This window comes from Hypanus sabinus, chromosome 14, assembly GCF_030144855.1.
Source record: "Hypanus sabinus isolate sHypSab1 chromosome 14, sHypSab1.hap1, whole genome shotgun sequence".
Taxonomy (NCBI): Eukaryota; Metazoa; Chordata; class Chondrichthyes; order Myliobatiformes; family Dasyatidae; genus Hypanus; species Hypanus sabinus.
The window spans coordinates 10,312,434-10,339,745 of record NC_082719.1 but is presented as its reverse complement, the minus strand read 5'-3'; the positions used below and the strand labels follow the sequence as shown (position 1 = coordinate 10,339,745).

Below are 27,312 nucleotides of genomic sequence, written 5' to 3'. Positions count from 1 at the left end.
TGGGGAGCTAGAGAGGAAATTGAAAGAACCCTTGCTGAGATATTTACATAATCTTTGGCCATGAGTGAGGTCTGATAGCTTGGAGGGTAGCAAATGTCAAGTCTTTATTTCAGAAAGGTAATAAAGAAGAGCCTGGGAACGACAGACGAGTAAATCTAACATTTGTAGTAGCTAGGACACAAGAGAGGATTCTGAGGGTTATGATTTAATATGAACTTGACTGGTAACTTTTTTACACAAAAGGTGGCACTTATGTGAAATGAACAAGTGGATGAAGTAGGTACAACAACGGTTAAAGACGCTTGGAAGGTTAAGGGCCAAATGCTGGCAAATTGGACTAGCTTGGATGGAGCATCCTGGACTAGATTGCCTGAAGGCCTTGTTTTCATGCTACAGGAGTTTACGATTCTAAAATTTCTTTGTACTTCTGCTTTGAGCCTTGTAAATGGTGGCCAGGCTTTGTAGAGATATGAGAAGAGTTATTCCTAATCTCTGATATGCTCTTGTAGCTATATTGTGTATATGGCCACTCCATTTCTGGCCAATGGTAACCTCCATAGGTAGTGGGGGGGGGGGGAGGGTTCTCTGAGGCAAAGCCTTTGAATGTCAAAAGGTTGTAGCTGGATATTGTCTCTGACTTGCACTTGTAGTGTGAATGTGACTTGCCTCCTATCAGCTCAAGGTCAGATATTGTCCAGGTCTTGATGTATTTGTTTATGGACTGCATCATTACCTGCTGAACATTGTGCAATAGAGAACATCCCTGATTCTGATCTTACTTTTGTAGGTGGGTCATTGATGAAGCATCTAAAGATGTTTGGGTTTAGAACAGTACCTGAGGAAATCCTGTCTAACCACCTTAACTATCTATTTTTGTGCTAAGTATGATTCCATCCAGAGAGTTCCCCTGATTCCCATTGACTCCAGTTTAGCCAATGCTCCTTGATGCCATACTTGGAGTTCAGATTGTTTTTCTCCATATTTGGACCATGGATGTAATGAGTTCAGAAGATGAGTAACTTTACCACAACCAAAACTGAGAATCTGTGAGAAGATTGTTGCTGAGTAGGTGTAGCTTGATGCACTATCTTCTGTCTGTTGCAGGGACCTATAACATCGACATTCCTTCCCTCCCACAGAATCAGCTTGATCCACTGAGTTCCACCAGTAGAGTGTTGCTCCAGATTCCAGCATCTACAGTCTGTTCTGTATCCCTGCCAGAAACATCCTGGTGACTGAGAGGGACTAAAGGGCTTGTAATTGTCTGGGTTGGATTTAAATAGACCTGAGCAATTTTTCACTCTGTTAGGTATGTTGTACCATGTTGTAATTAAGGTTGCCATCTGATTGAACAAGGCATCTATTGTACCGGTGCCAAGAAGAGCGTGGTAACCTGCCTCAATCACTATCATCTGATTGCGCTTACATCTACCATAATGAGGTTCTTCAAGAACTTGGTCTTTGTGCGAGTCAATTTCTTTCTCAGCTGATTGCCTAGCACCACAACAGGTCAACAGCGGATGTAGCTGCTCTGGCACTTCACTCTACTCTGGACCATCTGGAAAACAGGAGTTTGTACACCAGGGTGCTGTTCATTGACTACAGCTCAGCATTCAACACAATCGTCGCATTCAAATTCACCAGCAAGCCTTAAGACTTGTGCCTCTGCAGCTTGATATTTGAGTTGCTCTTCACCAGACCCCAATCAGTCAGCATTGGTAACAACATCTCCTCTCTGGTGCACCTTAAGTCTGCGTTCTTTGCCCCCTGCTTTACCCTCTATACACTCATAACTGTCTAATCACAGCTCCATTGCCAGACACAAATTCTCCAAGGATACTACCTTTGGACGAATCACAGGTATTGATGAGGCAGCTTACTGGAGCAAAATTGGTGCCCAACACCAGCTTCACATCGTGACTGAGTACAGCAATTCAAATGTACAGTGAAGCAAGAAGCTGCAGAGAGTAATGAACTCTGCCCGGTAATCCTGGGCCATCCCTCCCCACATTTCTTTCCAAGTTTTGGCACAAGCCCTCAAAAGTCAATACGTGTTGATAGATGTTGGACTTTACAGAGCTAACAAGGCTGTTTTTGTCATCTTTTCCAATGCCTCAGTTAATTCTGGGTGCTCTATCTAGCTTTATTTTCTTGGGGCTTTCTAATTATTTCTTACAGCTACTAGGCCACTTCTGAGGCAGATAAGAGTCAACCACGTTCTTGTAGGTCTGGAGTCATGTCTAAGCCAGGCCAGGTAAGAATGGCAATCTTCCTCCACAAGAACTCTGCAGTGGTCACTTTTACCAATGGTATTGTGGATAGATGTTTCAACCAGAGGTAGGTTGGTAAGGACAAGATCAAATATGCGTGTTCCTCATCATGGTTTGTTCATACTTGCTGCTGATGTGCCCAGCAACATTGTCCTTCAAGACTTGGTTACCCTGATTATTATGCCATTTTTAGTGCTGGACACTGAAGTTCCACAGCGAGCATTCATCCTGGGCCATTGCAACTTTCAGTGCTTCTTTCAAATGTTGTTGAACATGAAGGAACACTGATCACCAACTGAAGGAAGACAGTAGGTAGTAATCAGGGGAAGCTTTCCTTTCCCATATTTGACATGATGCCAGACTTTGTGGTGTCTGGAGACAACATTGAGGGCTCCTCAGGCTTCTCGTTTCTGCCTGTCTACTTTTGAGCCATTTCATCTGGTAAGCCTGTCCTGGTGGGACAGAATGTACTGATGGAAGAATCTGATGCATTGACTAAGTGTATGATTCTGTGAATTCCTAATAGAGGACTTGAAAGTAATGCAAGAGTTTGAGAGAATGGATACAAGAGCAAATGTTTCTACTTAAGGGGAAGAGTATAAATAAGACATCATGGATTTATATTTGTATCCAAAATAATCCAATAGAGACTTCAAAAGAAACTTCTTCACCCAAAGAGTGGTAAGAATGTGGAATTTGCTACAATGGAGAGTGGTTAAAGTGAACTGTAGTGATGCATTTATCAGGAAACCATACCAGTTCATAATAAACCTAGAAGGTTACATTGATCAATTTATCTGAAGAAACATAGGAAGAGATTTGATTGGAGCTTAAACATTGACATGGACTGGCTGGGTTAAATGGCTTTATCTGTATTATATATCCTCTGAAATCCCACTGAGAAGGTAATTTACATGTCTTGTGTTTTATATGTAGCAAAATCCATTGATTGTCATTAATAATAATACCATAATCTAAGATAGTAATATCTGCTTTGAGTCATTTATAGTCTCACTAAAAATTAGGGAAAATTTTAGGGTTATTATCCAGTATTTCACCACTCATTAGTTTGTTGAACCCAGAAAGGCTTAAAATGTAGGCTAGACATCCCACCGTGTGTGGCAGTAAAATGAAAGAAATATTAATCATCACAATGAGCTGTGAACTTGCTCTTTGAAAAGTTGGATGCTTGGCATAATATGGCCAGATGTTTTCCAACAAAGTTACTGTGCAATTTTCAAAAGTGAGAAACATCTGTTCAACAAGCCAAAAACAAAATAGATCCCTTCCAATGTGGCTGAAATTATGTATCACTAGTTAGTTAACTGCTTATTATCACACAGCAAGGGGACACAAAAGCAATGAAATACACATTCCACGAAAGTTCATTTGCCGTGTCAGTGAAACACCACAGACAGCCAATGTGCTTCATCATTTTGGGATAGATTAGAACTCATGAATCTTACAAAGCTGAAACAATGTGAATTACTTGAGGTTTATCATCCATAGTGCCACCTCAAGGTGGCAACATTGACCCACTACATGACAGAAGCAGCAAATTCCTTGTGTGTGATTCAAACATTCTCCCTTGATTTAATAAGCAGTGATTTATCCTGAAGTTTCAACAGTTAATTAAGGGGTGGAGAAACATATGGGACAAAGGCAGGCAAGAAAGGCTATAGCCAACAAAATAATGGAATGTAGAAAACTAAAGTTTCAGAGGTCAGACAAAACTTCTGCTATGAAATACTGTGTAATATCTCTAAGGAAAAAGCTGGTTGGATTAAGATGTATGTATTTGACCTAACTGAAAAGAGAAAAGAGCTGAGATTGAACAGAGTTTCTGTTTGATACAGTAGAATTTAAAAATAATGAATTAACATGGATAACAACTCTACCACTTAGTAAGGGCAAAACTGATTATCGACCTCAATGCCATATCCCTACACTTGCCCTATCATCTTTTGATACATTTTGCAACTAGAAGTTTATTCATTATCTATTTAACTATATTCAACATTTGGAAGAACAGACCCGAGTGAGGAATAAATAGTTGTTTATTATTGCCCGGTGCTCTCGATGTAGCCTCTTTTATATCAGTGAGACCAAATACAGACAAGGTGACTACTTTGCCAGACACCTGTGTTTTTCCACCATGGTTGGCTGCAGCTCTCAGTTACAAGCCATTTTTGTTCCCTCCACATTCCCACACCGACCTGTTTGTCCTTGGCCTCTTCCACAACTAGGTTGCGGCCAAGTGCGAATTAGAGGAAGCAAGCCTTGCTCTACCTGTGTAGTCTAGAACTCAATGACATGAACATTGGATTCTCCAACTACATACAGGCTGCTCCCTTTCTGTCCCTTCCTCTTTCCTTTTTATCCACACCTTGCACTGCCCCTCCCCCAAATCTCCCTCGTTTGTTTCCCTGCTTCACTTTCCTCTCTGCCTTTTATTGTCTCCAGCTGTCACCTTCCACTCCTCATTCCTCTATCTGTCCATCACCCCCTCCTCATCTGGATCCCCTTTCTCCTCACCTCTGTACTTGCTGCCAACCCTCTATTCTTTCCATTCATCTTTACCTGAAATGTTGGCTATCCACTTCCCTCTACAGATGCTGTACGGCCCACTAGGTTCCCTCAGGACACATTCTCATAGGATACTTCTAGTCATGGTCAGCAGAATGTTTTGATGTGTTCTGACACTACAGAACAAGCAACATTTACCTTCTCTCGGTGTAAGCTGGAGCTTTCCTGTTTCTGAGACTACTTGAGAGACTTTAAACTGGCAGTGCAGTGTTGCAAGAATGCTTCTTTGTTAGAGCCTTGTCTTGTAAGATGTTAAGCTGAAGCTGTGTGCTCCCTCCTGGCATGGTACTATTTCACAGAAAAGCAGGTGTGTTAGTCTTGGCGTCCCATACAACAGTTACCATCCGGTCAGTATCAGTGATCAAAATAAAACAATTATCCTGTCATTGTTTGTGGTAACTTGTGGGCAAGTTGGGTGCGGTGTTTTCCACATAACGACAGTAACTACATTTCACGTATTTCATTGGTAGCAAAGCATTTTAATGCATAAAATCCCAAAGGGTACTAGATAATGGTAGATGTATTTCCTTTATCTTTATAGTCCTCTAACAGGAAGATAGGACAGATGAATGAGTGGCTGAGGAGATGGTGCAGGGGCAGGGTTTTGATTTCCTGGATCATTGGCACCTTTTCTGGGGAAGGGGTGTACCTGTAGGATGGGTTGCACCTGAACCAGAGGGGAACCAATATCCTGGGAGGGAGGTTTGCTAATGCTGCTGGGGAGGGTTTATTGTCACATGCTCAAATACACTAAGGTACAGGTACAGTAGAAAAACTTGCAGCAGCATCACAAGCATGTCGTTTCAATTAACACGCAAAACATAACTTGCATGACAATGAAGAGAAGAAAAAGAATGTGCCAAGCAGGTCAATAGCAGTGTAAGAGGTGCCCCGTGGATTTCTGTTGCTGAGGTAAGACCAGGCTTGTGCAGATTGCTTCAGAGCCTGATGGCTGTGGGAAAGTAGAGGTTCCTGAATACAATAGTGTGGGACTTCAGTCTTCTGTATCTACCCCCATCTACAGAGGCACAGAGAAAAAATCGTGATAACACCAATGTTGTCTGCAAAGTATTCTAAATCCAGCAGCAAGATTAGCAAATCAATGCCAGTGTCTTTACCCGGACATCCCCAGCACAGAGGATCTAATTATCCAACTAAAATGGGCAGGCCACTTTGTTAGCATACCAGGCACTGGGCTCCTGAAACATGAACACTGCTCTTAGCTTTGTCTTCGTAAGAGATTGCCAGGGAGAAATTTTAAAAAATCTTCAAGTATGTTCTCAGGGCCTCTGAAAAATTTGATATACAATGAAAAAAGATCCGTGACTTCTCATCTCTTTTTTTGCAGTCCTAATGAAGGGTATCAGCCTGAAGCATCAACTGTTTACTCTTTTCCAGAGATGCTGCCTGGCCTGCTGAGTTCCTCCAGTATTTCATTTCCAGCACCTGCAGATTTTCTCTTTGTGAAGATTTGTGAGTGTTGAGAATTATGAGTCTTTTCATCAGAAGCACATTGAAACTTAGAGTAAATGACTGAATGAAGGCACCACTTCTATTGCCACAGTGTATGAATCTCACATGACATTAGTCACAATAGAACTAGAAGCAAGACATCCTCACACAAAGGACTATCTAAGATGAAAGGAAGAGATCCACTGAACGAATGTAATTCCTTGCTAATTGCAACACCCTCTGAACTTCAGAAGGAGCTGAACAAGTGTGTAGTTAGCTGTGTAGTATCCAGTCAACTCTCTGAATGTCAGCAGCTTGCCCCTCTGAATGGATGTCATTGAAAATGTGATATACCTCCAGCTGATTTCTGTTTAATCAACCAAGTTTGTAGGTTGCACCAATGACTTCAGTTTATGCCTGTAAAAGAGAAAGGATGATTAGTGATTTCGTTCAGTGTGTGACTATGCTGGAAAATATCGGATACTCTGGGTGAATCACAGATGGAAATGCTCAGTCCAATTTTCCTAGTGGGTACAATTTTATCCAGAAATGAATGCCTACACAATTTACCCTTTAGAAAACAAGCACCGATTGATCCAAAGTGCCACACACAAAATGCTGGAGGAACTCAGCAGGACAGACAATATCTATGGAAAAGAGGAAACAGTCAATGTTTTGGACTGAGACCCTTCATCGGACTGGAAGGGAAGAGGAGTCAGGATAAGAATGTGAAGGTGGTAGGTGATAGGTGAAACCAGGAGAGAGGGAGAGGGGTGAAGTAACAAGCTGGGAAGTTGATTAGTGAAAGTGATAAAGAGAAATTATGAGAGTGCAGAGTTTGTATGTTCCTGTCAGGGTTAAGGGCAAAACGAATAAGAATAAGGAACCTTGGTTCTCGAGGGATATTGAAACTCTGATAAAGAAGAAGAGAGAGATGTATAACATGTATAGGCAACAGGGAGGAAATAAGATGCTTGAGGAGCAAAAAAAAGAGTAAGAAAATAATTAAGAAAGAAATCAGGAGGTCTAAAAGAAGACATGAGGTTGCTTTGGCAGTTAGGGTGAAGGATAATCCTAAGAGCTTCTACAGGTATGTTAGGAGCAAAAGGTTAGTAAGGGATAAAATTGGCCCTCTTGAAGATCAGAGTGGTCGGCTATGTATGGAACCAAAAGAAATGGGAGAGATATTAAATGGGTTTTTTGCATCTGTATTTACTAAGGAAATTGGAATGGAGTCTATGGAAACAAGGCAAACAAGTAGGGAGGTCATGGAACTTATACAGATTAAAGAGGAGGAGGTGCTTGCTGTCTTGAGACAAATCAGAGTAGATAAATCCCCAGGACCTGACAGGGTATTCCCTCGGACCATGAAGGAGACTAGTGTTGACATTGCAGGGGCCCTGGCAGAAATATTTAAAATGTCGATATCCACGGGTCAGGTGCCGGAGGATTGGAGGATCCGTTGTTTAAAAAAGGCTCAAAAAGTAAGCCGGGAAATTATAGGCTGGTAAGTTTGACATCCGTAGTAGGTAAATTATTGGAAGAAATACTAACAGATAGGATCTACAAGTATTTGGATAGACAGGGACTTATTAGAAACAGTCAGCATGGCTATGTACGTGGTAGGTCATGTTTAACCAATCTATTAGAGTTTTTCGAGGAAGTTACCAGGAAAGTGGATGAAGGGAAGACAGTGGACGTCAGTAAGGCCTTTGACAAGGTCCCGCATGGGAGGTTAGTTAGGAAGAGTCGGTCACTACGTATACATGGAGAGGTAGTAAACTGGATTAGACATTGGCTCAAGGGGAGAAGCCAGAGAGTGGTAGTGGACGATTGCTACTCTGAGTGGAGGCCTGTGACGAGTGGTGTGCACAGGGATCAGTGATGGGCCCATTGTTATTTGTCGTCTATATCAATGATCTGGATGATAATGTGGCAAATTGGATCAGCAAATTTGCTGATGATACAAAGATTGGAGGTGTAGTGGACAGTGAGGAAGGTTTTCAAAGCTTGCAGAGGGATTTGGACCAGTTTGAGGAACGGGCAGAAAAATGGCAGATGGAGTTTAATGCGGACAAGTGTGAGGTATTGCACTTCGGAAGGTCAAACCAAGGTAGAACATACAAGGTAAATGGTAGGACACTGAGGAGTGCAGTAGAACAGAGGGATCTGGGAATACAGATACATAATTCCCTAAAAGTGGCGTCACAAGTAGATAGGGTTGTAAAGAGAGTTTTTGGTATATTGGCCTTTATAAATCAAAGTATTGAGTATAAGAGTTGGAATGTAATGGTGAGGTTGTATAAGACATTGGTGAGACCGAATTTGGAGTATTGTGTGCAGTTTTGGTCACCTAATTACAGGAAGGTTATTAATAAGGTTGAAAGAGTGCAGAGAAGGTTTACAAGGATGTTGCCGGGACTTGAGAAACTGAGCTACAGAGTAAGGTTGAATAGGTTAGGATTTTATTCCCTGGAGCGTAGGAGAATGAGGGGTGATTTGATAGAGGTGTATAAAATTATGATGGGTATAGATAGAGTGAATGCAAGCAGGCTTTTTCCACTGAGGCTAGGGGAGAAAAAAACCAGAGGTCATAGGTTAAGGGTGAAGGGGGAAAAGTTTAAAGGGAACATTGGGGGGGGGCTTCTTCACACAGTGTGTAGTGGGAGTGTGGAATGAGCTGCCAGATGAAGTGGTGAATGCGGGCTCACTTTTGACATTTAAGAAAAACTTTGACAGGTATATGGATGAGAAGGGTTTGGAGGGATATGGCCCAGGTGCAGGTCAGTGGGACTAGGCAGAAAAATGGTTCAGCACAGCAAGAAGGGCCAAAAGGCCTGCTTCTGTGCTGTAATGTTCTATGGCTGGAAAAGGGAGAATCTGATGGAAGAGTTCAAAAGACTATGGAAGAAAGGGAATGGAGCGGAGCACCAGACGACGTGACGGCCAGGTGAGGAGATAAAGTAAGAGAGGGAAACAAGAATGAGGAATGTGAGGTGGGTGGCAATTACTGGAAGTTTGATAAATCAATGTTCATGCCATCAGATTGGAGGCTACCCAGATAGAATATAAGGTGTTGCTCCTCTAATCTGAGTGTGGCTTCCTCCCTAAAGTAGAGAGGGCCATGGTTTGACATGTCGGAGTGAGCATGGGAAGTTGAATTGAAATGTGTGGCCACTGAGAGATTCTGATTTTAGTGGTGGATGGAGCGTAGGTGCTTGGTGAAGCAGTTTCCTAATATACATCGGGTCTTACTGATATACAGAAGGCCTCTCTGGGAGCCTCAGATACAGTAGATGATCCCAGTAGACTTGCACGTCAGGTGTCGGCTCAGTAGGAAACAGTTTCTAGCCCTGAATGGTAGTGAGGGAGAAGGTGTAGGTGCTCCAATTTCTGGGCATCAGTAATCTGTAAAAGTTTTAAGGAAGGCCCCAAGCAATTATCCCATTTGTTCTTCCTGTTATTGACATTATAGTTTTGACTAATCCAGTGTTGACCCTCCTTGTTCATTTTCCAGCCAGTCTAGACTCTTTTGCCCCATTTTGCTGCCCATTTTTTCTTTCATTCATTCTGTCTTTTCCCACTTGTCTTATGCCATTCCATTGTAGACATGCTTTACTATCTTTAATGTAGCCTTAATTTGGGCTTTTGGTTAAGATTTCTCCCTTCTTTCTGTGTAACAATTTTACGTTTATTTATCTGTCTATCTGTAGTGACTATTCAGGCCTTCAATAATTCTTGCTGATGCCAGTTAAAGACTACAGTGTTCCGCAGAGCTCAGTTTGTAGATTCGTTCATTTTCATCTATCATCCCTATTTAGAATGCGGTCTCATAGACACGAACATAATAACTTAAGGACAGGAGCATAAATAATCCATTTATGCCTTTCATCAAGGTCATTGTAATCTTCTATCAGATTTTCCTGTGTTAACCCCTAAATATGCACAGATCTATCCGGTTTCATATTCAATATCAAAGACTGAGCTTCAACAGCCTTCTGGCCTTCAGAGAGTGAAAAACTAAATTCTTCTCATCTTCGCCCTAAACCACCCTTCTCTTACTTTAGACTCCTCAGCTGGAGGAAACATTTGCAACCAGCATCTCAAGCCATGTTGAAATTATGTGCATTTCAATGATATTTCCTCCCATTCATCAAAATTTCATTGAGAAGTCAAGCATAGTCTACTCAACCTTTCTTCTACTGGCATACACAACATCCCCATAACAAGTCTGGAAAATCCTCATTGCTCTTGTTGTGTGGCACGTACATCCTTTCTCAGCAAAGGAGACAAATATTGTACAGAATTTTCCAGGTGTGATCTCACTCAGGCCCTATACAGTTGCACTAAGACCTCTCCAGTCCTCTACTTAAATGCTTTAGTAATAAAAGCTACCCTAACATTCACATTTCAAGTCAGATGATCCACCTGCACGTTGGCTTTCAGTGGCATTTAAAAGGACACCTGATCCCATTGAACATCACCCTTATCTGACTATCATCATTTATAATCACCTCTGCTTTTCTGTGTTTCTCCCCCACAAGTACATCAATGACCTCACATTTTTCTAAATTATGGTGCTTCTGCTACATTCTCTCCCATTCACTTAGCTTAGGCTAAAAGACCATAGGTATAGGAGAAGAATTGAGCAATATGGCTCATCGAGCAATATGGCTCTGCCATTCAATTGCACTGATATTTTTAAACCCACCTTCCTGCCTTCTCTCTGTAACTTAACAACCTTACTAAAAAAAGCCTATCATTCTCTATCTTAAGTACACCCAGCAACATGGTTTCCATAGCACTCTGTGGCAAAAGATTCCACAGGTTCAGCACACTGGCTGAAAAAAAATACTCCTCCTCATTTCAGTTTTAAAGGGATATAATTTTATTCTAAAGCTGTGCCCTTGGATCGTAGCCTTCCCACAAATGGAAAGGAATGTCCTCCACTCTTACAGTATCCAGTACAGAGATCACCCCTCATGTTGCTGAGCTCCACTGAATGCAGGCCCAGAAACATCAAATGTGCCTCATATGTTAATGTGCATATCCTCTGGGAGCCCTCTCCCATTCAGCATGGTTTTCATCAGCAAACTTGCAAATATAACACCTTATCCCCTTAGCAAAAATCTTCTTATAAATGGCAAACAGCTGGGATCCAATAACCAATCTCTCTGATAGCCCATTAATTGGAGACTTCTAAACTGACAAGAATTATTTATTCCTTGCCTACTTCTAATTTGTAAGCACAACTGCCAGCAGCCAAGTCACTGCTCCGAGCCAAGTCATTAGTTCTAGCTGTAAATCCTTCCTACAAGAATTGTTCAGATATCATTTATCTCCTTTGACCTCAAAGGCAATATCTTTTCCCTCAGGAAGGGTGAAGTGGAAGTACAATTATGATTTACATTTCCTTTTCCGCCATCATTGCCAATCATTTCTAAACAAGAAATACTGGACTAACCGCTGGAGAATGATTCCCACCCATGCCAGCATGCAAAAAATTAGAATTAATTGTTTGCTTTGAAAATTTTAAACAGTATCACCATTACCTTTTAGATTCCATTGTGATACTTAAACAATGTAAAACTCGGCTTTCTACAAACTGAAGCTTAACCATTGCAATGACATGAGTCAGCATTTGGTTCTTTCCAAAAGATGCAGGAATTAAATATTGTGCATTATTAGTAAAAAAAATCTATTTATTAAGAATGATATATTTTGAAGTAAAATAGATGTGCAAATTAATTCATCAAAGTTGGTCAGTTAATTAATGTATAATTATCAAATTTTCATATGCTTCTTTTAATGAGCTACAAAGTTTAGTCGTGTACTGTTTTTTGCATGTTTAAATGCTATTTTAGTTAAATTATCGATATGATCTGTCCAATTACCTTTTTAGCATCGATTGAACAGAAAAAAGAAAAATAAAATCACCCTGAGAGGGGAAAGGTAATGACTCTGCAGAGCCATTGTCATTATCCTGTAGTAACACCTCAGCAATCCTTGTAATTTGTTGGAACATAGGAAATTTGGAGATGCTGGATATCCAACAACACACAAAATGCTGGATGAAGGGTCTCGGCCCGAAACAGTGACTTTTTACTCCTTTTCTATAGATGGCCTGGCCTGCTGAGTTCCTCCAACATTTTGTGTGTGATATTGAGACTTCTTGAGACATGATGGTGCAATGCCTTCTGCATGCGTGATTGTAGGCATCTCCATAATTCAAAACAATGTGGGCTTCTTGAGTTTGTGTATGCACCAAACAATCACTTTAATTATGTCTATTACCTTTTTTCCATATGTTGCCCACTATTTATTCCTACAGATTTGAGTTTCATGCTTTCACTGTGTGTCTGTTGCTTACTTATTTAGCAATAAGACCTTCCATTCAGTTCACTAAGAAATGTGAATCTTCACATGTTTTCCAGAATTCACAGCACTCTCAGTTTGCTTGTGTGGTGTGCACTTTGGGAGGTTGTGTTGTTGGAATGTTTACAGTTAAATCCAGGATCTTTATCAGCATTGATCTTATACAGAGGGATCCATAGCTCCCTGACAATAAGCTGGTATATCATGTTTGTCTTGATTAGTTGAGGCTTTGAGTTTAAGAGTAAGAAAGCTATGTTGCTGCTTTGTAAAATGCAGATAAGCCACATCTGGTTGCCCCATTATAGGCAGGATGTGGATGTTATGTGGGTGCGAAGAACACAGTATGTGCTAAAAGGAAAGGTTGGACAAACCAGAGTTGATGTTTTTCTTGGATGACAGAGGTTTAGGCGAGACATAACGGAAGTTTATAAGCTTATGAGAGTCCCTGAGAGTGCAGACATCTAATCTAATACTAGAGAGTATGCATTTAAAGTGAGAGGGCAATGGAGTTCAAAGGAGATGTGCAGGGCAGAATTTTTCTACATGGGAAGTGGTGGGTGTCAGAATGCACAGTCAGGGGTGGTAGTGGAGGCAGATTTGATAGAGGCATTTAAGAGGCTCCTAGATAGGCACATGATTATGCAGAGAATGGAGGGCTATGGACCACATGCAGACAGAAGAGATTAGGTGATACACACAAAATGTTGGAGGAACTCAGCAGGCCAGGCAGCATTATGGAAAAAAAAGTACAGTTGACGTTTCAGGTTGAGACCCTTCAGCAGGACTCAAGTCATCAATTTTATTGTCATTTACTCATAGTAAAAATGAGACAACATTTTTTCAGGACCATGGTGTTACATGACACAGTACAAAAACTGGACTGAACTATGTAAAAAACAATGCAGAAAAAAACTACACTAGACTACAGACCTACCCAGGGCTGCATAAAGTGCACAAAACAGAGCAGGCATTACAATAAATAATAAACAAGACAAGACTCGGGTCTCAGCCCAAAAAGTCAACTGTACATTTTTCCATAGATGCTGCCTGGCCTGCTGAATTCCTTCAGCATTTTGTGTGCGCTGCTTTGATTTCCAGCATCTGTAGATTTTCTCTTGTTTGGGAAGAGATTGGGTGATATAAGATTAATTAGTTCAGCATGTTCCTGTGCTGTACTGTTCTACTGGACTAAGAACCAGAGGGCAACTAGTAGGCAAATTTGAGATTATAAATTTCACTCTGCAGTCTTGCCATGGGTGGCATCCAAGTGAGTTATACTGGAAACTTCATAAACCATATGAAAATTCCCCTGCAAGTACTATAGCTAAATTAGGAATTGCTCTATTACTCAACTCTCTGAACTTGGTATGTTTGGGATTGGCGAGAGAAGTGGGTGCAGATTGTAATTCTATGTAGCAATGATAAGTGGGTAATTAAAATGCCTAATGTGGTTTATTCTGATTTCCTAACTGCTCCTGATATTCCTGTTTTGTAATCTGTTCCTCTAAATGAGAATGTTTAAGCATCTACTCAAGATAATGAGATATTTCTTCAGGTTGTGGATTGGGAGTGAATAGTCATGCTGCAATTTTAACTCAAACCTGATTGAGAAAACCTTTGTTATAATCCTGCCAGGTTACGATGAGTCAGCGACTATCTGAATAAGAAGAGATTTTAAGAGCTAAATTTTTACTTTGTCCTTTGGAACCAGGAAGATCAGAAAGACTCTTCCAGGGCCATCTACTTAGGCTTCTATGCCTCAAATCTCACCACTATTTCTTCTTGTTAGAACCCCAGTTCCACATCTTTCATCACACATCTGTGATGCCATGATTGATTAACATTTGCAAGACTAGCAGGCTCAAATCAAGCTTACACTTTAAATGGAGCAGTAACTAAGCAGCCATAGGTTCATACTGACAAAGGCAGGATGTCACTTCATTCTTGTGGTATCAATTGTTGGCACAATGTGCTTGGAATTTTCTGTATTTAAACCGAGTTCAAAGATGCCTAAGTGACTATGCTATCAGGTTTTAAATGAATCTACTCAATGGATATTTACTTACATTTTATGTTAACTAACCCAGAGCTCTCCACATCACCTTAAATATTTTATTCCAGATTATGAATGGCCACAAAAGGACATTATACCCACTAAGGTGATGGCATAGCAGTGAAATACAGTACCTGCAGAACAAGGGTTTCTATTTCAATTAAATTATAAGAAAACCAGGTTAACAGCTTATGGTCATTATCATTTTAATATACAGGGATGTTTCAGGCTTTTGCAAAATGTACCAAAGTAATGCAAAGTTTTCAAATCGTTAGAACTTTCAGAAATATATAGTTACCAATGTCGATGTACAGAACTACAAGTGAAATTGGGAAATTGTACTCCATAATTGGTGGTTGTCTCTCGGGTTCCGAGGAAGACTAAACATTGTGAACTCATCTGTGGATATGCATGTGGCTTCGGAGGCTGGAGGCCAAAACACACATGAGTGCGGTTGCAGGTTGGACATGGAATGGCGGTTGTTGGAACGGGTGCATGCACAGCTTTGTGGAGTCGGTCTCGTGCTGCTGCAAGGCGCTGATTTTGGTCATCCTCAAAGTCAGATGCAGCTTTTCTGGTCGGGGCACGCCACGCAGCCCTGTCAGCTGCGGACTCCTCAAGTTGTCGAGGCTGGAGGTCTTCCCATTTGACGTATGATTTCAATTTGTCTTTGAATCTTTTTTACTGAGGCTGATTGTCAGGCTGAACAGCTTTGAGGCTGTTTGCCTTGTCGGCAGTTGTCTGCAGGTGGTTCTCCTGGTGGGCCATGGGGGCACAGTCATCAGCAATAATTAATACTGCAAAATTTAGCAAGTATTAAGTATGGGATAATCATGCATTCTGTATGCTTAGCTTATTTATTTCTTGTATCTTAGGGGTTCCCAACCTAGCATCCATGTACTCCCTTGCTTAATGGTATTGGTCCATGGCATAAAACAGGTTGGGAACCCCAGATCTCTCTATAGTTAGTATTATTAAATTTACCAGAGGTAGGAAATATGATGGGGACTTAACATCAGTGATGTAACCTGGGGTCAATGGGTGTTTTGGCTTTTTTAACATAAGACACTTTTGCCCAGCCAGGATTGATCAGGCCCTAGCTTGTGGCCCAGCTGTGTTGGTCCTGCTCTTGATCCATAATCACCTGGAGGCTCATTCAGCAGCCCCTGTGATGGTCCTGATGGCTCTTTTCTTTGCAGTCTGCTTAATGCCAAGGAGAGAGTAGGTTCTGCACAGCGATCGGTCAGCAAAAACTCTATAGGAGTGCATCATGCCCTCCACCCCTGTTTCTGATACTGTTCAAATTCCCAGCTCCCGGGTATTTGGCTTTCTTACGTTCAAACATCTCCTCAAGCTGGTCTTCCCAAGGAACTGTCAGTTCTACCATGAGCTCCTGCCTCGAGGTTTCTGACAGAATGACCATGTCAGGCCTCAGGGATATGATGGGATATAGGACAATGTAGGAAGGGAGTAATTGCTGATCTGTTTGGAAACAAACTTAAAAATTGAAACAAAAGAAATATTGGATCAATTTTCCAATATGTTCCTTTCTATGTATTTAACTTCACTTTAAATAGTTTCTTTAGTACAAAATAGGGTAATTATCTTAATTTTGTTTGCATTTATTGATCTGACTTTTATGACCAGCTCATGAGTACTGAATCAATAAAGACTCATTCTAGTCTTAAAGACGCACAGAAAAAGCTGAAATTACTCAGCAGGTCAGGTTGCACCTGTGGGAAGTAAAAGAGTCAGGGTTTCAGGTCAAAACTGCAAAGAAGACAAAAGAAACTGGTAAAGGCACAGGGTGGGGGATGTCTCTGATAGGGTGAAATAGGGGTGACCATGGGGATAAAATGTGAGAATGGGAGTTAGGAAACGCAGAGCAAGAGGACATGTCTGGCAAGTCGAGCTGGGAATTTTCTCCACGCTCAGAGAAAGGGAAAAACAAACTGAGCTGATGTTCTAGATGGATTGCTGATACTCACCTAGAACTGAAATTACTTCAAGTTGTAGAATTCAGTGTTGGGTCTAGTAAGCTGTAGTCTGCCCCATGATAGATGACTGGGTGCCCTGATGGGACAAGGAGTGAAGAGAATAGAGTCCTGACGGGAGAGGGAGTGCAGGAACTGGAGATGGGAAGTAAGCTGCAGTCTGCCCCATGATAGACGACTGGGTGCCCTTCCTCAGGATGGTGTTGGACTCCACTGTGTCAGTGCAGGAAGCAGAAGGCCAACAGGGCAGATTGGGAGTAGTAGGAGGAACTAAAGTGCCAGGCAAAGGGAAACTCAGGTTCGCCTTTATAGACTGAACTCAGGTCATCTGATCTGCAGAGGAGGCAGCATTGTAAACAACAAATGCAGTCCACTGGATTGGGAGAAGTGCAAATGAATGGCTGCTTCACTTAGGAGTATTGTTTGGCTCCCTGGACAGTGGAGAAGGAAGAGGGGAAAGGTCAAGTATTGCAACAGCAGCACTTGCAAACAAAAGCAGAATAAGAAACAGGGTGGTTGGTGGGAACCAGGGGATCACAGTCCAGCAGAAGTGGTAGCTGCTGGTTCAACTGGAACATTTAAAATAAAATTGGATAGGCATGTGGATGAGAGGGATCTGGAGGGTTATGGTCCAGATGAGGGTAGATGGGAAGAAGCAGAAAAAAAAACAAATTGGCTCTTGTAAAAGTAAGTTTGCAGGGTGGGTAGACTCAATGATTATTCCTGCCTGTTTCTTTGTCCTGGACACCTACAAGTCCTGCAGTGACAGTCGACTGCAGCCAGAGACATTTTTTGCCGACCTAACAATTTGCTGTAGATGACGTATATTGTGAGAGGATTCAGCACCAAACCAGGCAGTCATGGCTGATGCGCGAAGCTCTCTATGATGGCACCGGTATGCTGTGGCAAAGATTGAATTTTGCCAGCTGCCACAGGATGTACATCCTCTGCTGAACCTATTTGTTAATGAAGGAGATACAGTTCTCCCATGAGGTCCTGCAAAATAATGGTGCCCAGGAACATGAATGGTGAAATGGTACTAACTGTAGAGTTGTTGATGAGGGGGTGGTGAGAATGCACAGTTCTCCTGAAGACAATATGATTTTGAGGGCATTCAGCTCCAAGTTGCCATGACTGCACCAGGACACTAGTTTGTATACTTAAGAATCAGGTTTAATAACACTGGAATATGTTGTGAAATTCATTGTTATGCAACATCTGTATATTGCAATAATGGCAAGGTACATATATAAAATTAATAAGTATTGCAAAAAGAGAAAAAAAAAAGTAGTGAGGTAGCATTCATGGGTTTCAATATCCTTTCAGAAATCAGATGGCAGAGGGAAAGAAGCTGTTCCTGAATCATTGAGTGTGTACCTTTAGGCTCCTGTACCCAATCCTGATGGTAGCAATGAGGAGAGGGCATGTCCTGGGTGGTGAAGGTCCTTAATGATGGCTGCTACCTTTTTGAGGCATAGCTCCTTGAAGATGTCCTGAATGCTGGGGAGGCTGGTGCCCATATTACAGCTGACTGAGTTTACAAATTTCTGCAGCTTATTTCAATCCTATGCAGTGCCTCCCATTCCATACCTGTTACACTGGGGCAACAGAGGAGAATCCAAGTACAGGTCACTGGCACGTCAACTCAGTTGGGGAGGTTGGCGTAAACCTGAACATAGAGTAGGAAACCAGAGGGATCTTGACAAGGAGACGGGATTCACAGGATCTCTCTAGAAACTAGAGCGGAACTTAGAATTACTGGTTCTAATCGGAACAGGGAACAAAGTATCACACGAGAATTGACCGACAAACTGGCAACCTGTGATAGAGACCATCATATTTATTTCCCAGTCTCTGATGAAAGCCAGATGTATGGTAATTGGGTAACTAGCAGCAATTGACTGAAATTGGGGCATAATCAGGGAGAAAAAAGTGTTAAAGGGGACACTGACATGAGACAGGACAGTACACAAACAGAGCTAGGACTTATCCACAACTCCATACCAAGGTGGGGCAGGACCATCCATCAGGTAACAGCAGAACAGCCAGACTTACCCCACAGGGGCAAGGACAGGAAGAGACAAACACCAAGGAACAACAGACAGTTCCACCTCTGCATCAGGGTAGCTCCAAGTAGCCATTACAGCCAGCAGTCTTGGCTGGCTACAGAAGCAACCAGACCCCTACCTAGCTCAGAGTGGCTGACAGCACCCAGCTGGCCCAGGAAACAGCTGAATCCATACCACTCCAACTACTGACAGCAAGGCTCCCAGAAGCCATGGTTCTCCAACACAGCCCCAAGGATGGTAAGAGCCAATTCTAGCCTTCCACCAGCCATCTGCACCATGAGTATCTTAACAAGACAACCCCCAACCACACTCCATACCAGGGCCACTTATATTCCCAGTTCCAATATGAGCCTCAGGTGTTTCTAGTCAAGTCCAACCGCAGCAAGGGGACCGCCGGAAAACCCGGAGTCCACGGTCCTTGGACTGAACCACCACAGTACCCCCCCCCCCCTCCACCGCCATGGGAGCATCCAGGTGACCATAGAGGCTCTCCATGACTACGGACGACTCGGGCGGGTGGGGGGGGATGTTCAATCAGGAGAGGGACCCCAGGGTGACGAGAGTTAGACATCAGTGTCTGTGTTGCTCGGTCCCTGAATGGGGGGATCGTTCTGTCATAAGTCGGGCATTGAATCACGACCCAAGCCTGCAGCCTCTAGCCTCAAGCCTCAAACTAAGCCTGCAGCCTCTGGCCTCAAGCCTCGACCCAAGCCTCAAGTCCCTAGCCAAGCCTCATCACGTCCTCGCCTGGGTTTGGGGGTCCAAGCCCGAGGCAAGACCCAGGTACTGGGTCCTTGTCCAGTCTCGGGCTTGGAGTCCACCCCAGTCTCCTTGTTCCCAGCCCCTCGTCCTGGTCCTGCTTCCCCTGCCTAGACTGCAACCCGTCCAGTCCTAGGGTTCCGTCTTGTCCTGTTTCCAGGACTCCAATGTCTGTGCGACTTATGATAATACCAGACAGTGATGCAGCCAGTTAGAATGATTTCCACAGTACATCTGTTGAAATTTGGGAGTGTCTTTGGTGACATATCAAATCTCCTCAAACTCCTATTGAAATATAGTCACTGTCATGCCTTCTTTGCAACTACATCAATATGTTGGGCCCAGGATTGACCCTGAGAGATGCTGACACCCAGTACTTGGTGCTTGGATATGTTGCCCCTGGTGATTAGTGCAACGTCATTGGTGTCAAGAGGATGGTGACCTAGACATAAATTGGTCATGATTAGGGAGGGGATAGGGAAGTGAGTGCTATGGAAAAGGTTGGGCTTGAGGGGTTGGGAAGCATGGGAGGGCATCCAAACCAGGCAATTGCCCCAGTGTAGGGCTACTCTGTGATTGACCATGTTGTCCAGTGTGATTCCAATGGGTGAACATGGTTTGAACTCCCCATTATTTTCCGAAGGAAACGTATCAGAAATGACATCATGATGGCTGCCTTCGTACCAAAACAACAAATACATAAAAGTGCAGGATGAACAGATTTAAAACGACTTCAGAAAGATGTTGATTTCTTTTGTTCTAGATATAAGAAGAATGATTTCAGTTGCGTAATGCAGAACAGATCAATAAACAATTGTATTTCTGGGCAAGTTACTTTGTTTACTCATATTTACTGTACTTTAAATTTGTTTCTCTAAAAAGTAGCACACACACGGTGCATGACTTTTAAGTTTGATAAGTACTCACACCGCACATAGGTAATTTATCTTGGTAAGTTATCCATAAATTACTCATTATTTATATCATACTGTTCATACTAGATACCGTTTGAAGTCTGTTGGAAATGAGACAGTGGTCTGCCAAACAATGAAAGATATGTTCTTATCTTGCATTGTCAATGACTGGAGTACTGGCTACTTTCAGCATGGGCTCTTCAATTTGACTACATTTCAACACAACTAGTCGGTCTATATATAGTATGCAGTAATTTGCTGTTTTTATTTATCATAGTTGCAGGGAGCTGATTACATTATTAAGGTTTCCCTTGTGTTTTCTTATCCTTCTCAATTTAATTTAATATTTATTGCTTCTTATTTACAGATGCAGGCAAAAGATTTCAGACCTATAAGAGCTCCAGAAAATCTACTGTCATATGGGCTTACTGGACCACAAACAACAAGACAGCCAGCAGAAAAATTAGCACCTCTGTCAGATAAAACCTCATGGAAAAAACTGACTCCATGGGATGCTGCATCACAGTCTGCTGTTGGTTCAGTGGAGGAAGCATTTTCCAAGAGAAATATCCAGTCATCGATAGCAAAGAGTATTGTTTCAGCAGCACGTCAAAAAACATTACCCGAGCCTCCAGAGGAATGGAAAGCCCGAGTGGCATATGTCCCCCCACTTCCAAGTAGTTACTCATCCATGGCCGCTTTCAATGTCAGAAGACCCTGTAGCATAACATCGCCTCTTAGATCTTCTTCCTCTCCAGTACCTAGCATTCGCGGCAGCTTAATGTACCAACAGCCATTAAGATACCAGCACTCCCTTACTGACTCTGAGCTGTCTACTGGGGCATACTCTGATTATGAAAGTTCAGGAAAACCGGTAGCAGGTTCGAATTATAATCCTTATCCACGAGGCTGGAAAAAACAAAGATAAAGTAGGTGGTTTCTCATGATGAAGATTACTGCATGACAAGGAGAGCAAACTCAAAATTAAAAAAGCAGAATCAGATGAGAAAAGTATCTGTGAAGTATTGTTAGAAAGGCATTTTCTGGCAGATATTGCTTTTAGTATTGGTTTCCATTGTGATCAGCAGAATATAAGGTATTTTAGCACATTCACTTCAGCAAGTTGCCCATACGTACTGTATGTTTATGAAGAATGTTGTACAACATCCATTCAAAAATAATGTTGTACTAAACAGTGCACTTTCATAAAAGGAGTATGTGATTGATCGATCAGTGAACTGTAACATTAATTTTGTGATACTTCCATTAAAAAAAATACTGCCTTGGTCTGACAGGCAAAAATAAAGAAACTTCAAATATGAATACAATAAATTTAAACAATTCTAAATAAGTCTATTAGACAATCCTTAGTTCCTAATGCAAAATTCAGAGGATTAGGGAATTATGTAGGGAACAAGGAATTATTTGGGTTAGGGAACATTTGTGGTCATTTTCATGGCTTTGTACATGAACAGGCAAGACGTACTTTCACATGCAAATCGTTGGTCCTCTGTTCCATCCCTTGGGTATGGATCTTTAACCATTGCAAAAATAGAAAGGAAAACAAGTGACCTTTTGTCCTCTCAGACAGCCTGCATGAAGTGAGAAGAAAGCAATGCACAACAGAACATCATTTTTAGTCTTGGGAAATGCATGAATTTATGTAGACATGTTGATGCAAAAATTTGTAAATCAGTATTTTGTGTGAGCACTTTTCTGGAGAATGAATATACAGAACACCATGCCAGTTCATCATCATGATGTGCCATGTGGTTTGATTATGGTCTTTGGCTGTGATTGTTCTTGTCAAAATTGCTACAGAAGTGGTTTGCCATTGCCTTCTTCTGAACAGTCTTTACAAGACAGGTGAACCCTGCCATTATCAATACTCTTCAGAGATGGTCTGCTTGGCATCAGTCATCACATAGCCAGGACTTGAGATATATACCAGCTGCTCATATGACCATCTGCCACCCGCTCCCGTGATTTCATGTGACCCCTTATGGAGGGTTAAGCAGGCGCTACACCTTGTCCAAGGTGACCTGCAGAACCTGGAGGCCAGTGGAGGGAAGGAGTGCCTTGTACCTCCTTTGGTAGAGATGTATGTCTACTCCAGCACCCTATTAAATTGTATAAATTCATGAAACTTAATCCACTGAGCAGATAGAAATGTTCATTTTATCTGTTTTAGATATTAATAAATCATTAGAAGCAAGTTTGTTAAATAAGCTTACTATGCTCTACACAAACTACATTATCATGGTATTGACTATTAAAATTTTTAAATTACAGAATATATTTACAATTATCTGGTATCAAACTTCTTAACTACAGTATGCAAAAGAAAAGAGCATTGTGGAGTTTTTATATTGAAGTCCTCTGGCAATAATCATGTTCGACTACAAGTAAACATTTCATCTTAAACCCTATAAATGCATTAATATCAGCTAACTCTATTTTGAAACAGATCTAAAAATGAACATGTGTATCTGACAGGACTTTTGCAAATTATACACATAGTGTGTATTGTTAGAATTATGTCTAACAATGTCTGAGAATTGTGTGGCAAATATTTTCAGCATTTAGATTTAGGACACCTTTGGAAGTGAATGATGGGTATGTGTAATGTGGTTTGAGATGGGAGGTGAGAGTTAAGTAACAATAGCAAATTACTTTGCTAGAATGTAGAAAAAAGTGATTGTTATGAAAGTTAAATAAAACATTTTTTAAGGTTATGCAAATTAAAAGTATACCATCGGTTTAGTAACCTACAGTAAAAAGAAAGATTCATGCATTTCTGCTTCGTGAGAAGTCAAACACATTCTAGTTCACTTTATCAACTAATGTCTCTTCTTTGAAATAACAGTAAACATACTGAGTATTCAAGGTATTCACTTCTTTTATTTAACATAAATATAAATAACTGCATTCACTTAAAAGATCAATTAATGTGTTTTACCCTGTAGTATATTGCTTTAAACCATTAACATTCATCTTCCTTGTTTAATGTCTGAAAACATTATATGATGTAAAATACTTCAAGATTAAGTGTTTTTCAAACATTTTTCAAAGTAATTTGAAAAAAATACAAAAATGAATTTAAATGACTGCAATGATCTCTATTTTCCCGTCATTGAAAACAATGGGAATAATGACCTGAACTTTCATAACCTTCACACAGTGTTCAATCCCATCACATTTGTTTTGTTTCAGCATCATGTCAGCTTATAGAAACATTGAGGTGCAAAGGCACAATCCATCAGGTAAATAATAAAAAGTGAATAGTTCTGGTGTCATTACATTGACTATAATTTGTGCACTTGTTTTGTTATCCTAGTATTACCTATATAGCATAGCTTAAATTCAAAATTAAAATTCCAGTTATATTATAATGCTTAACTTACTGCATAAGGGAGAACTATAGAACTCAGAACTAGTTGCACACTGAAAACTTATTATATGTCACATTTGTATGTCACATTTTTTAAAAAGCAAGTGGGCATAATTTTCTGTCTTTTATTGCAATCTGTGTCTGTGTCTGAGGCCTCTGTCACTCAGAGTTGACCATGAATACTGCATCCTAGCTGTCTAGATTTGTAAGCCTGGGCAGTAAGATATGAAGAGCAAGCAGTTGCCCATGTAGCAAGCTCCCCCATTCACACATCTGATGAACCCAAAGGAATGGCAGAGACTGATACAGTTTGGTACCAGCAATACTCGTCAATTATTATGCTCATTCAAAAAGTGTACAATATATTATATAACATTTATTTGACTTGTACAATTGACTTACAAAATCTTTTCTACTACAGAAGGGATTCAAAATAAAGTTGCTTGGTGTCACGTCATTGTTGAAAGAATCCTTTTTTTTACAAAAAAATTAATGTGCTAGTTTAGCCAAGTCACAAAATTTCAAACATTGATATAAAATTCACATACACATTCACTTTTCAAAAGCAATTTTTTTTTCAATTAAAAGTTTAAGTCATTAAAATACTAAAAATTAAAAACTAAATGTTTTTGAATCAGTACCTGATCAAGTACTTATGATTTTGAGCTTTTTGTACTAAAAAGTGCTCTTTGATACAATCCCATTGTGAAATTACTCTGCTTTGTAAAGGGCCTAAACTTCACTTAAAACCAACTGGAATGTACATTAGGATAAACCACAAGATAAGCCAGAATTGTTTCCTGCCACCAAATAATCTTCCCACTCATATTATTAAGGCACAGACATTTCAAATGAATGCTTTGGTAATGTATGGAACAGTAGTGACAGTGGTACCTGTTGAAAGGTAACATGGCATAAGTGAGTATCACAAGGGGGAAAAATTCTAGAAAATATATAAACAAAAATAAAGCACACAATTCGTAGACAAAGCCAACTTCTTTTCATTTTAGCCTGACTCAGTTTTGAGCAAATGTGCAAGTCCATTGACAGACAGCAGAGTAGTTTGCCTGGACATTCTTTTCTTCCAGTAAAGATATGTGCTGGGAAGTTAATCCCCATATTAGAGATTCAAAGACATAATGCATTATGCAATCACAGGGAGATAAGGAGAGGTGGAAAGGGATTAATGGGACATATGGGTAGACATACAGTCTCTTTCTGTATTTTTACCATATAACCATATAACAATTACAGCACGGAAACAGGCCATCTCGGTCCTTCTAGTCCATGCCGAACCGAGAATATTTTATGAGAATAAAATAATAGGAAGTAAAGCCTAAGGTCTTGAAGATGGAAACATAAGAACAAAATATAAAGTTGTGGGACTAGGGTCTAAAAAATAGTGTAGACTGTTGTGTTGAAATTTGAAATGATACATTAATGCTTATAGGAACTGACATAACTGAATCTAGAGGTGACACTTCCAAGTTGAAGATGTAATCAGCAGATAGGTATAGAGATGGAAACTGAGGAGATTATGAAGCGAAAGAAGGTTGTAAACTAAATGGCATACTATTTTAGAGGTAAGATTAATATGCTTGCTTACAGTCGGTAGTTTTCCTCCAAAGATAATTTTGTTAATATAAGTGAGTAAGTAATGATGGTGTTACACAAAGCACATGGTAAGCTCATCCTTAAATAGACCTTAGATAATAAATTGACCTAATTGGCCTTGGATAATAAATCATCACGAGTACGGAGTCTATATATCATAATTTCAATCAATTGTGACAACTCTTGTGAACTCCTTGACCGTGGATTCATTCTTTACCAGGGAGCAGGCTGCTTACCTGCCCTCTTGCATAGGGAAGGTGGGGCTGGGGAGCACAGGACTGGTAGAGGAAATGTAAATGAAGAGTCACAGAGTTATTCAGCATGGGAACAGGCCCCTCATCTTCACTTGTCCATACTGACTAAACTAATACCATACGCCTGCCTTTGGCCCATTAACTTCTACACCTTTTCTATCACAAACACAAGAAAATCTGCAGATGCTGGAAATTCAGAGCGACACACACAAAATGTGGGAGGAAACCAGTAGGTCAAGTAGCATCTATGGAAATGGACAAAGAATTGACATTTCAGGCTAAGACCCTGCATCAGACCTGGAAAGGAAGGGAGAACATGCCAGAATAAGAAGGTGGGGGGAGGAGAAGAAGTACCATCTATAAGGTGATAGGTGAAGCCAGATGGGGGGAGAGATGGGTTTGAAGTAAGAAGCTGGGAGTTGATAGTTAGAAAGGGATGGAGAAGGAAGAATCTGATAGGAGACAGGAGTGGACCCTGGCAGAAAGCAAAGGAGCAGGCAAGGAGATAGGCAGGTCAGGAGAGGAGGTAAAAGGCCAGAGAGGGAATAGTAGAAGAGGGAAGGGAGCAGGGAAAAATTGCCAGAAGGAGAAATCAATGTTCATGTATCAGGTAGGAGGCTACCTGGATGCGATATGAGGTTTTGCTCCTCCAACCTAGAAGAGGAGGCCATGGATGTTCATGTTAGAACAGGAATGGGCATAGGAACTGAAATGGTTGGCCACCATGAAATTGCACTTTTTGTGGACAGAGTGGAGGTTCTCAAAATAGCAGAAGGTTTGCTAATTTTCAATAGGTCTCACCAGCATTGAGTATGAGCCACACCAGGAGCACTGGAAGCAGTAGACAATCCAAACAGACTCACAAGTGAGTATTGCCTCACCAGGAAGGACTGTTTGAGGCCCTGAATGGAGGTGAGTGAGGAGGTGAATGTGTTTCTGTTGCATACAGGGATATATGCAGGGAGGGAGATTAGTGGGGAGGTGCAAATGGGCAAAGGAAACATGGAGAGCAGAGAGTGGGCAAGAGGTGAAAATGTGTTTGGTGGTAAGGTACAGTTGAAAATGATCGAATTTGCAGGAGAATGATGTGTTAGATATGAAGGTTCATGGGGTCTCAGGTGAGGACAAGAGGAAATCTATCCCTGTTTGACAGTGGGAAGATGTGTGAGTGCAGATGTCCAGGAAATGGAGGAGATGCAGGTGCATGCAGCGCCAATGATGGACAAAGGGAAATGCCATTCTTTGAAGAAGACATCTCTGATATTCTAGAAAGGAAAGCCTCATCCTGGGAACAGATGTGGCGGAGATGAAAGAACTGAGAAAAGGGAATAACATTTTTACCGGCGATCAAGGTGGAAAGAGGTATACTCAAGTTAGCTATGGGAATCAGCAGATTTGTAAAAGATACTGGTAGAACATTTGTCTCCAGAAATGGAGACAGAAAGATTGAGAAAGTGGAGGGAGATGTCAGAAATGGACCAAGTGAATTTAAGGACAGAGAGGAAGATGGAGGCAAGGTTAGATGAAATTAACAAGTATGAATGCAGTCATCATTGTAATGCAGAAAGAGTTGGGAAGTAT

At 41.1% G+C, this 27,312-nt stretch overlaps 1 protein-coding gene across 5 annotated transcripts in view; it reads left to right on the top strand.

Moving 5' to 3' along the window:
• The window catches only part of LOC132404556 (synaptopodin-2-like), a 132,916-nt gene extending 108,606 nt beyond the window's left edge, over positions 1-24,310 (top strand). For 4 of the 5 annotated variants that reach the window (XM_059988766.1, XM_059988765.1, XM_059988764.1 and 1 more), the window contains one exon: positions 20,840-24,310. In XM_059988766.1, the coding sequence (XP_059844749.1) occupies positions 20,840-21,400 (561 nt within the window). In that variant the 3' untranslated portion in view covers positions 21,401-24,310. The remainder of the gene's footprint in view (positions 1-20,839) is intronic. The other variant, XM_059988767.1, reaches the window with a different exon arrangement.
• Positions 24,311-27,312: the final 3,002 nt, after the last annotated feature.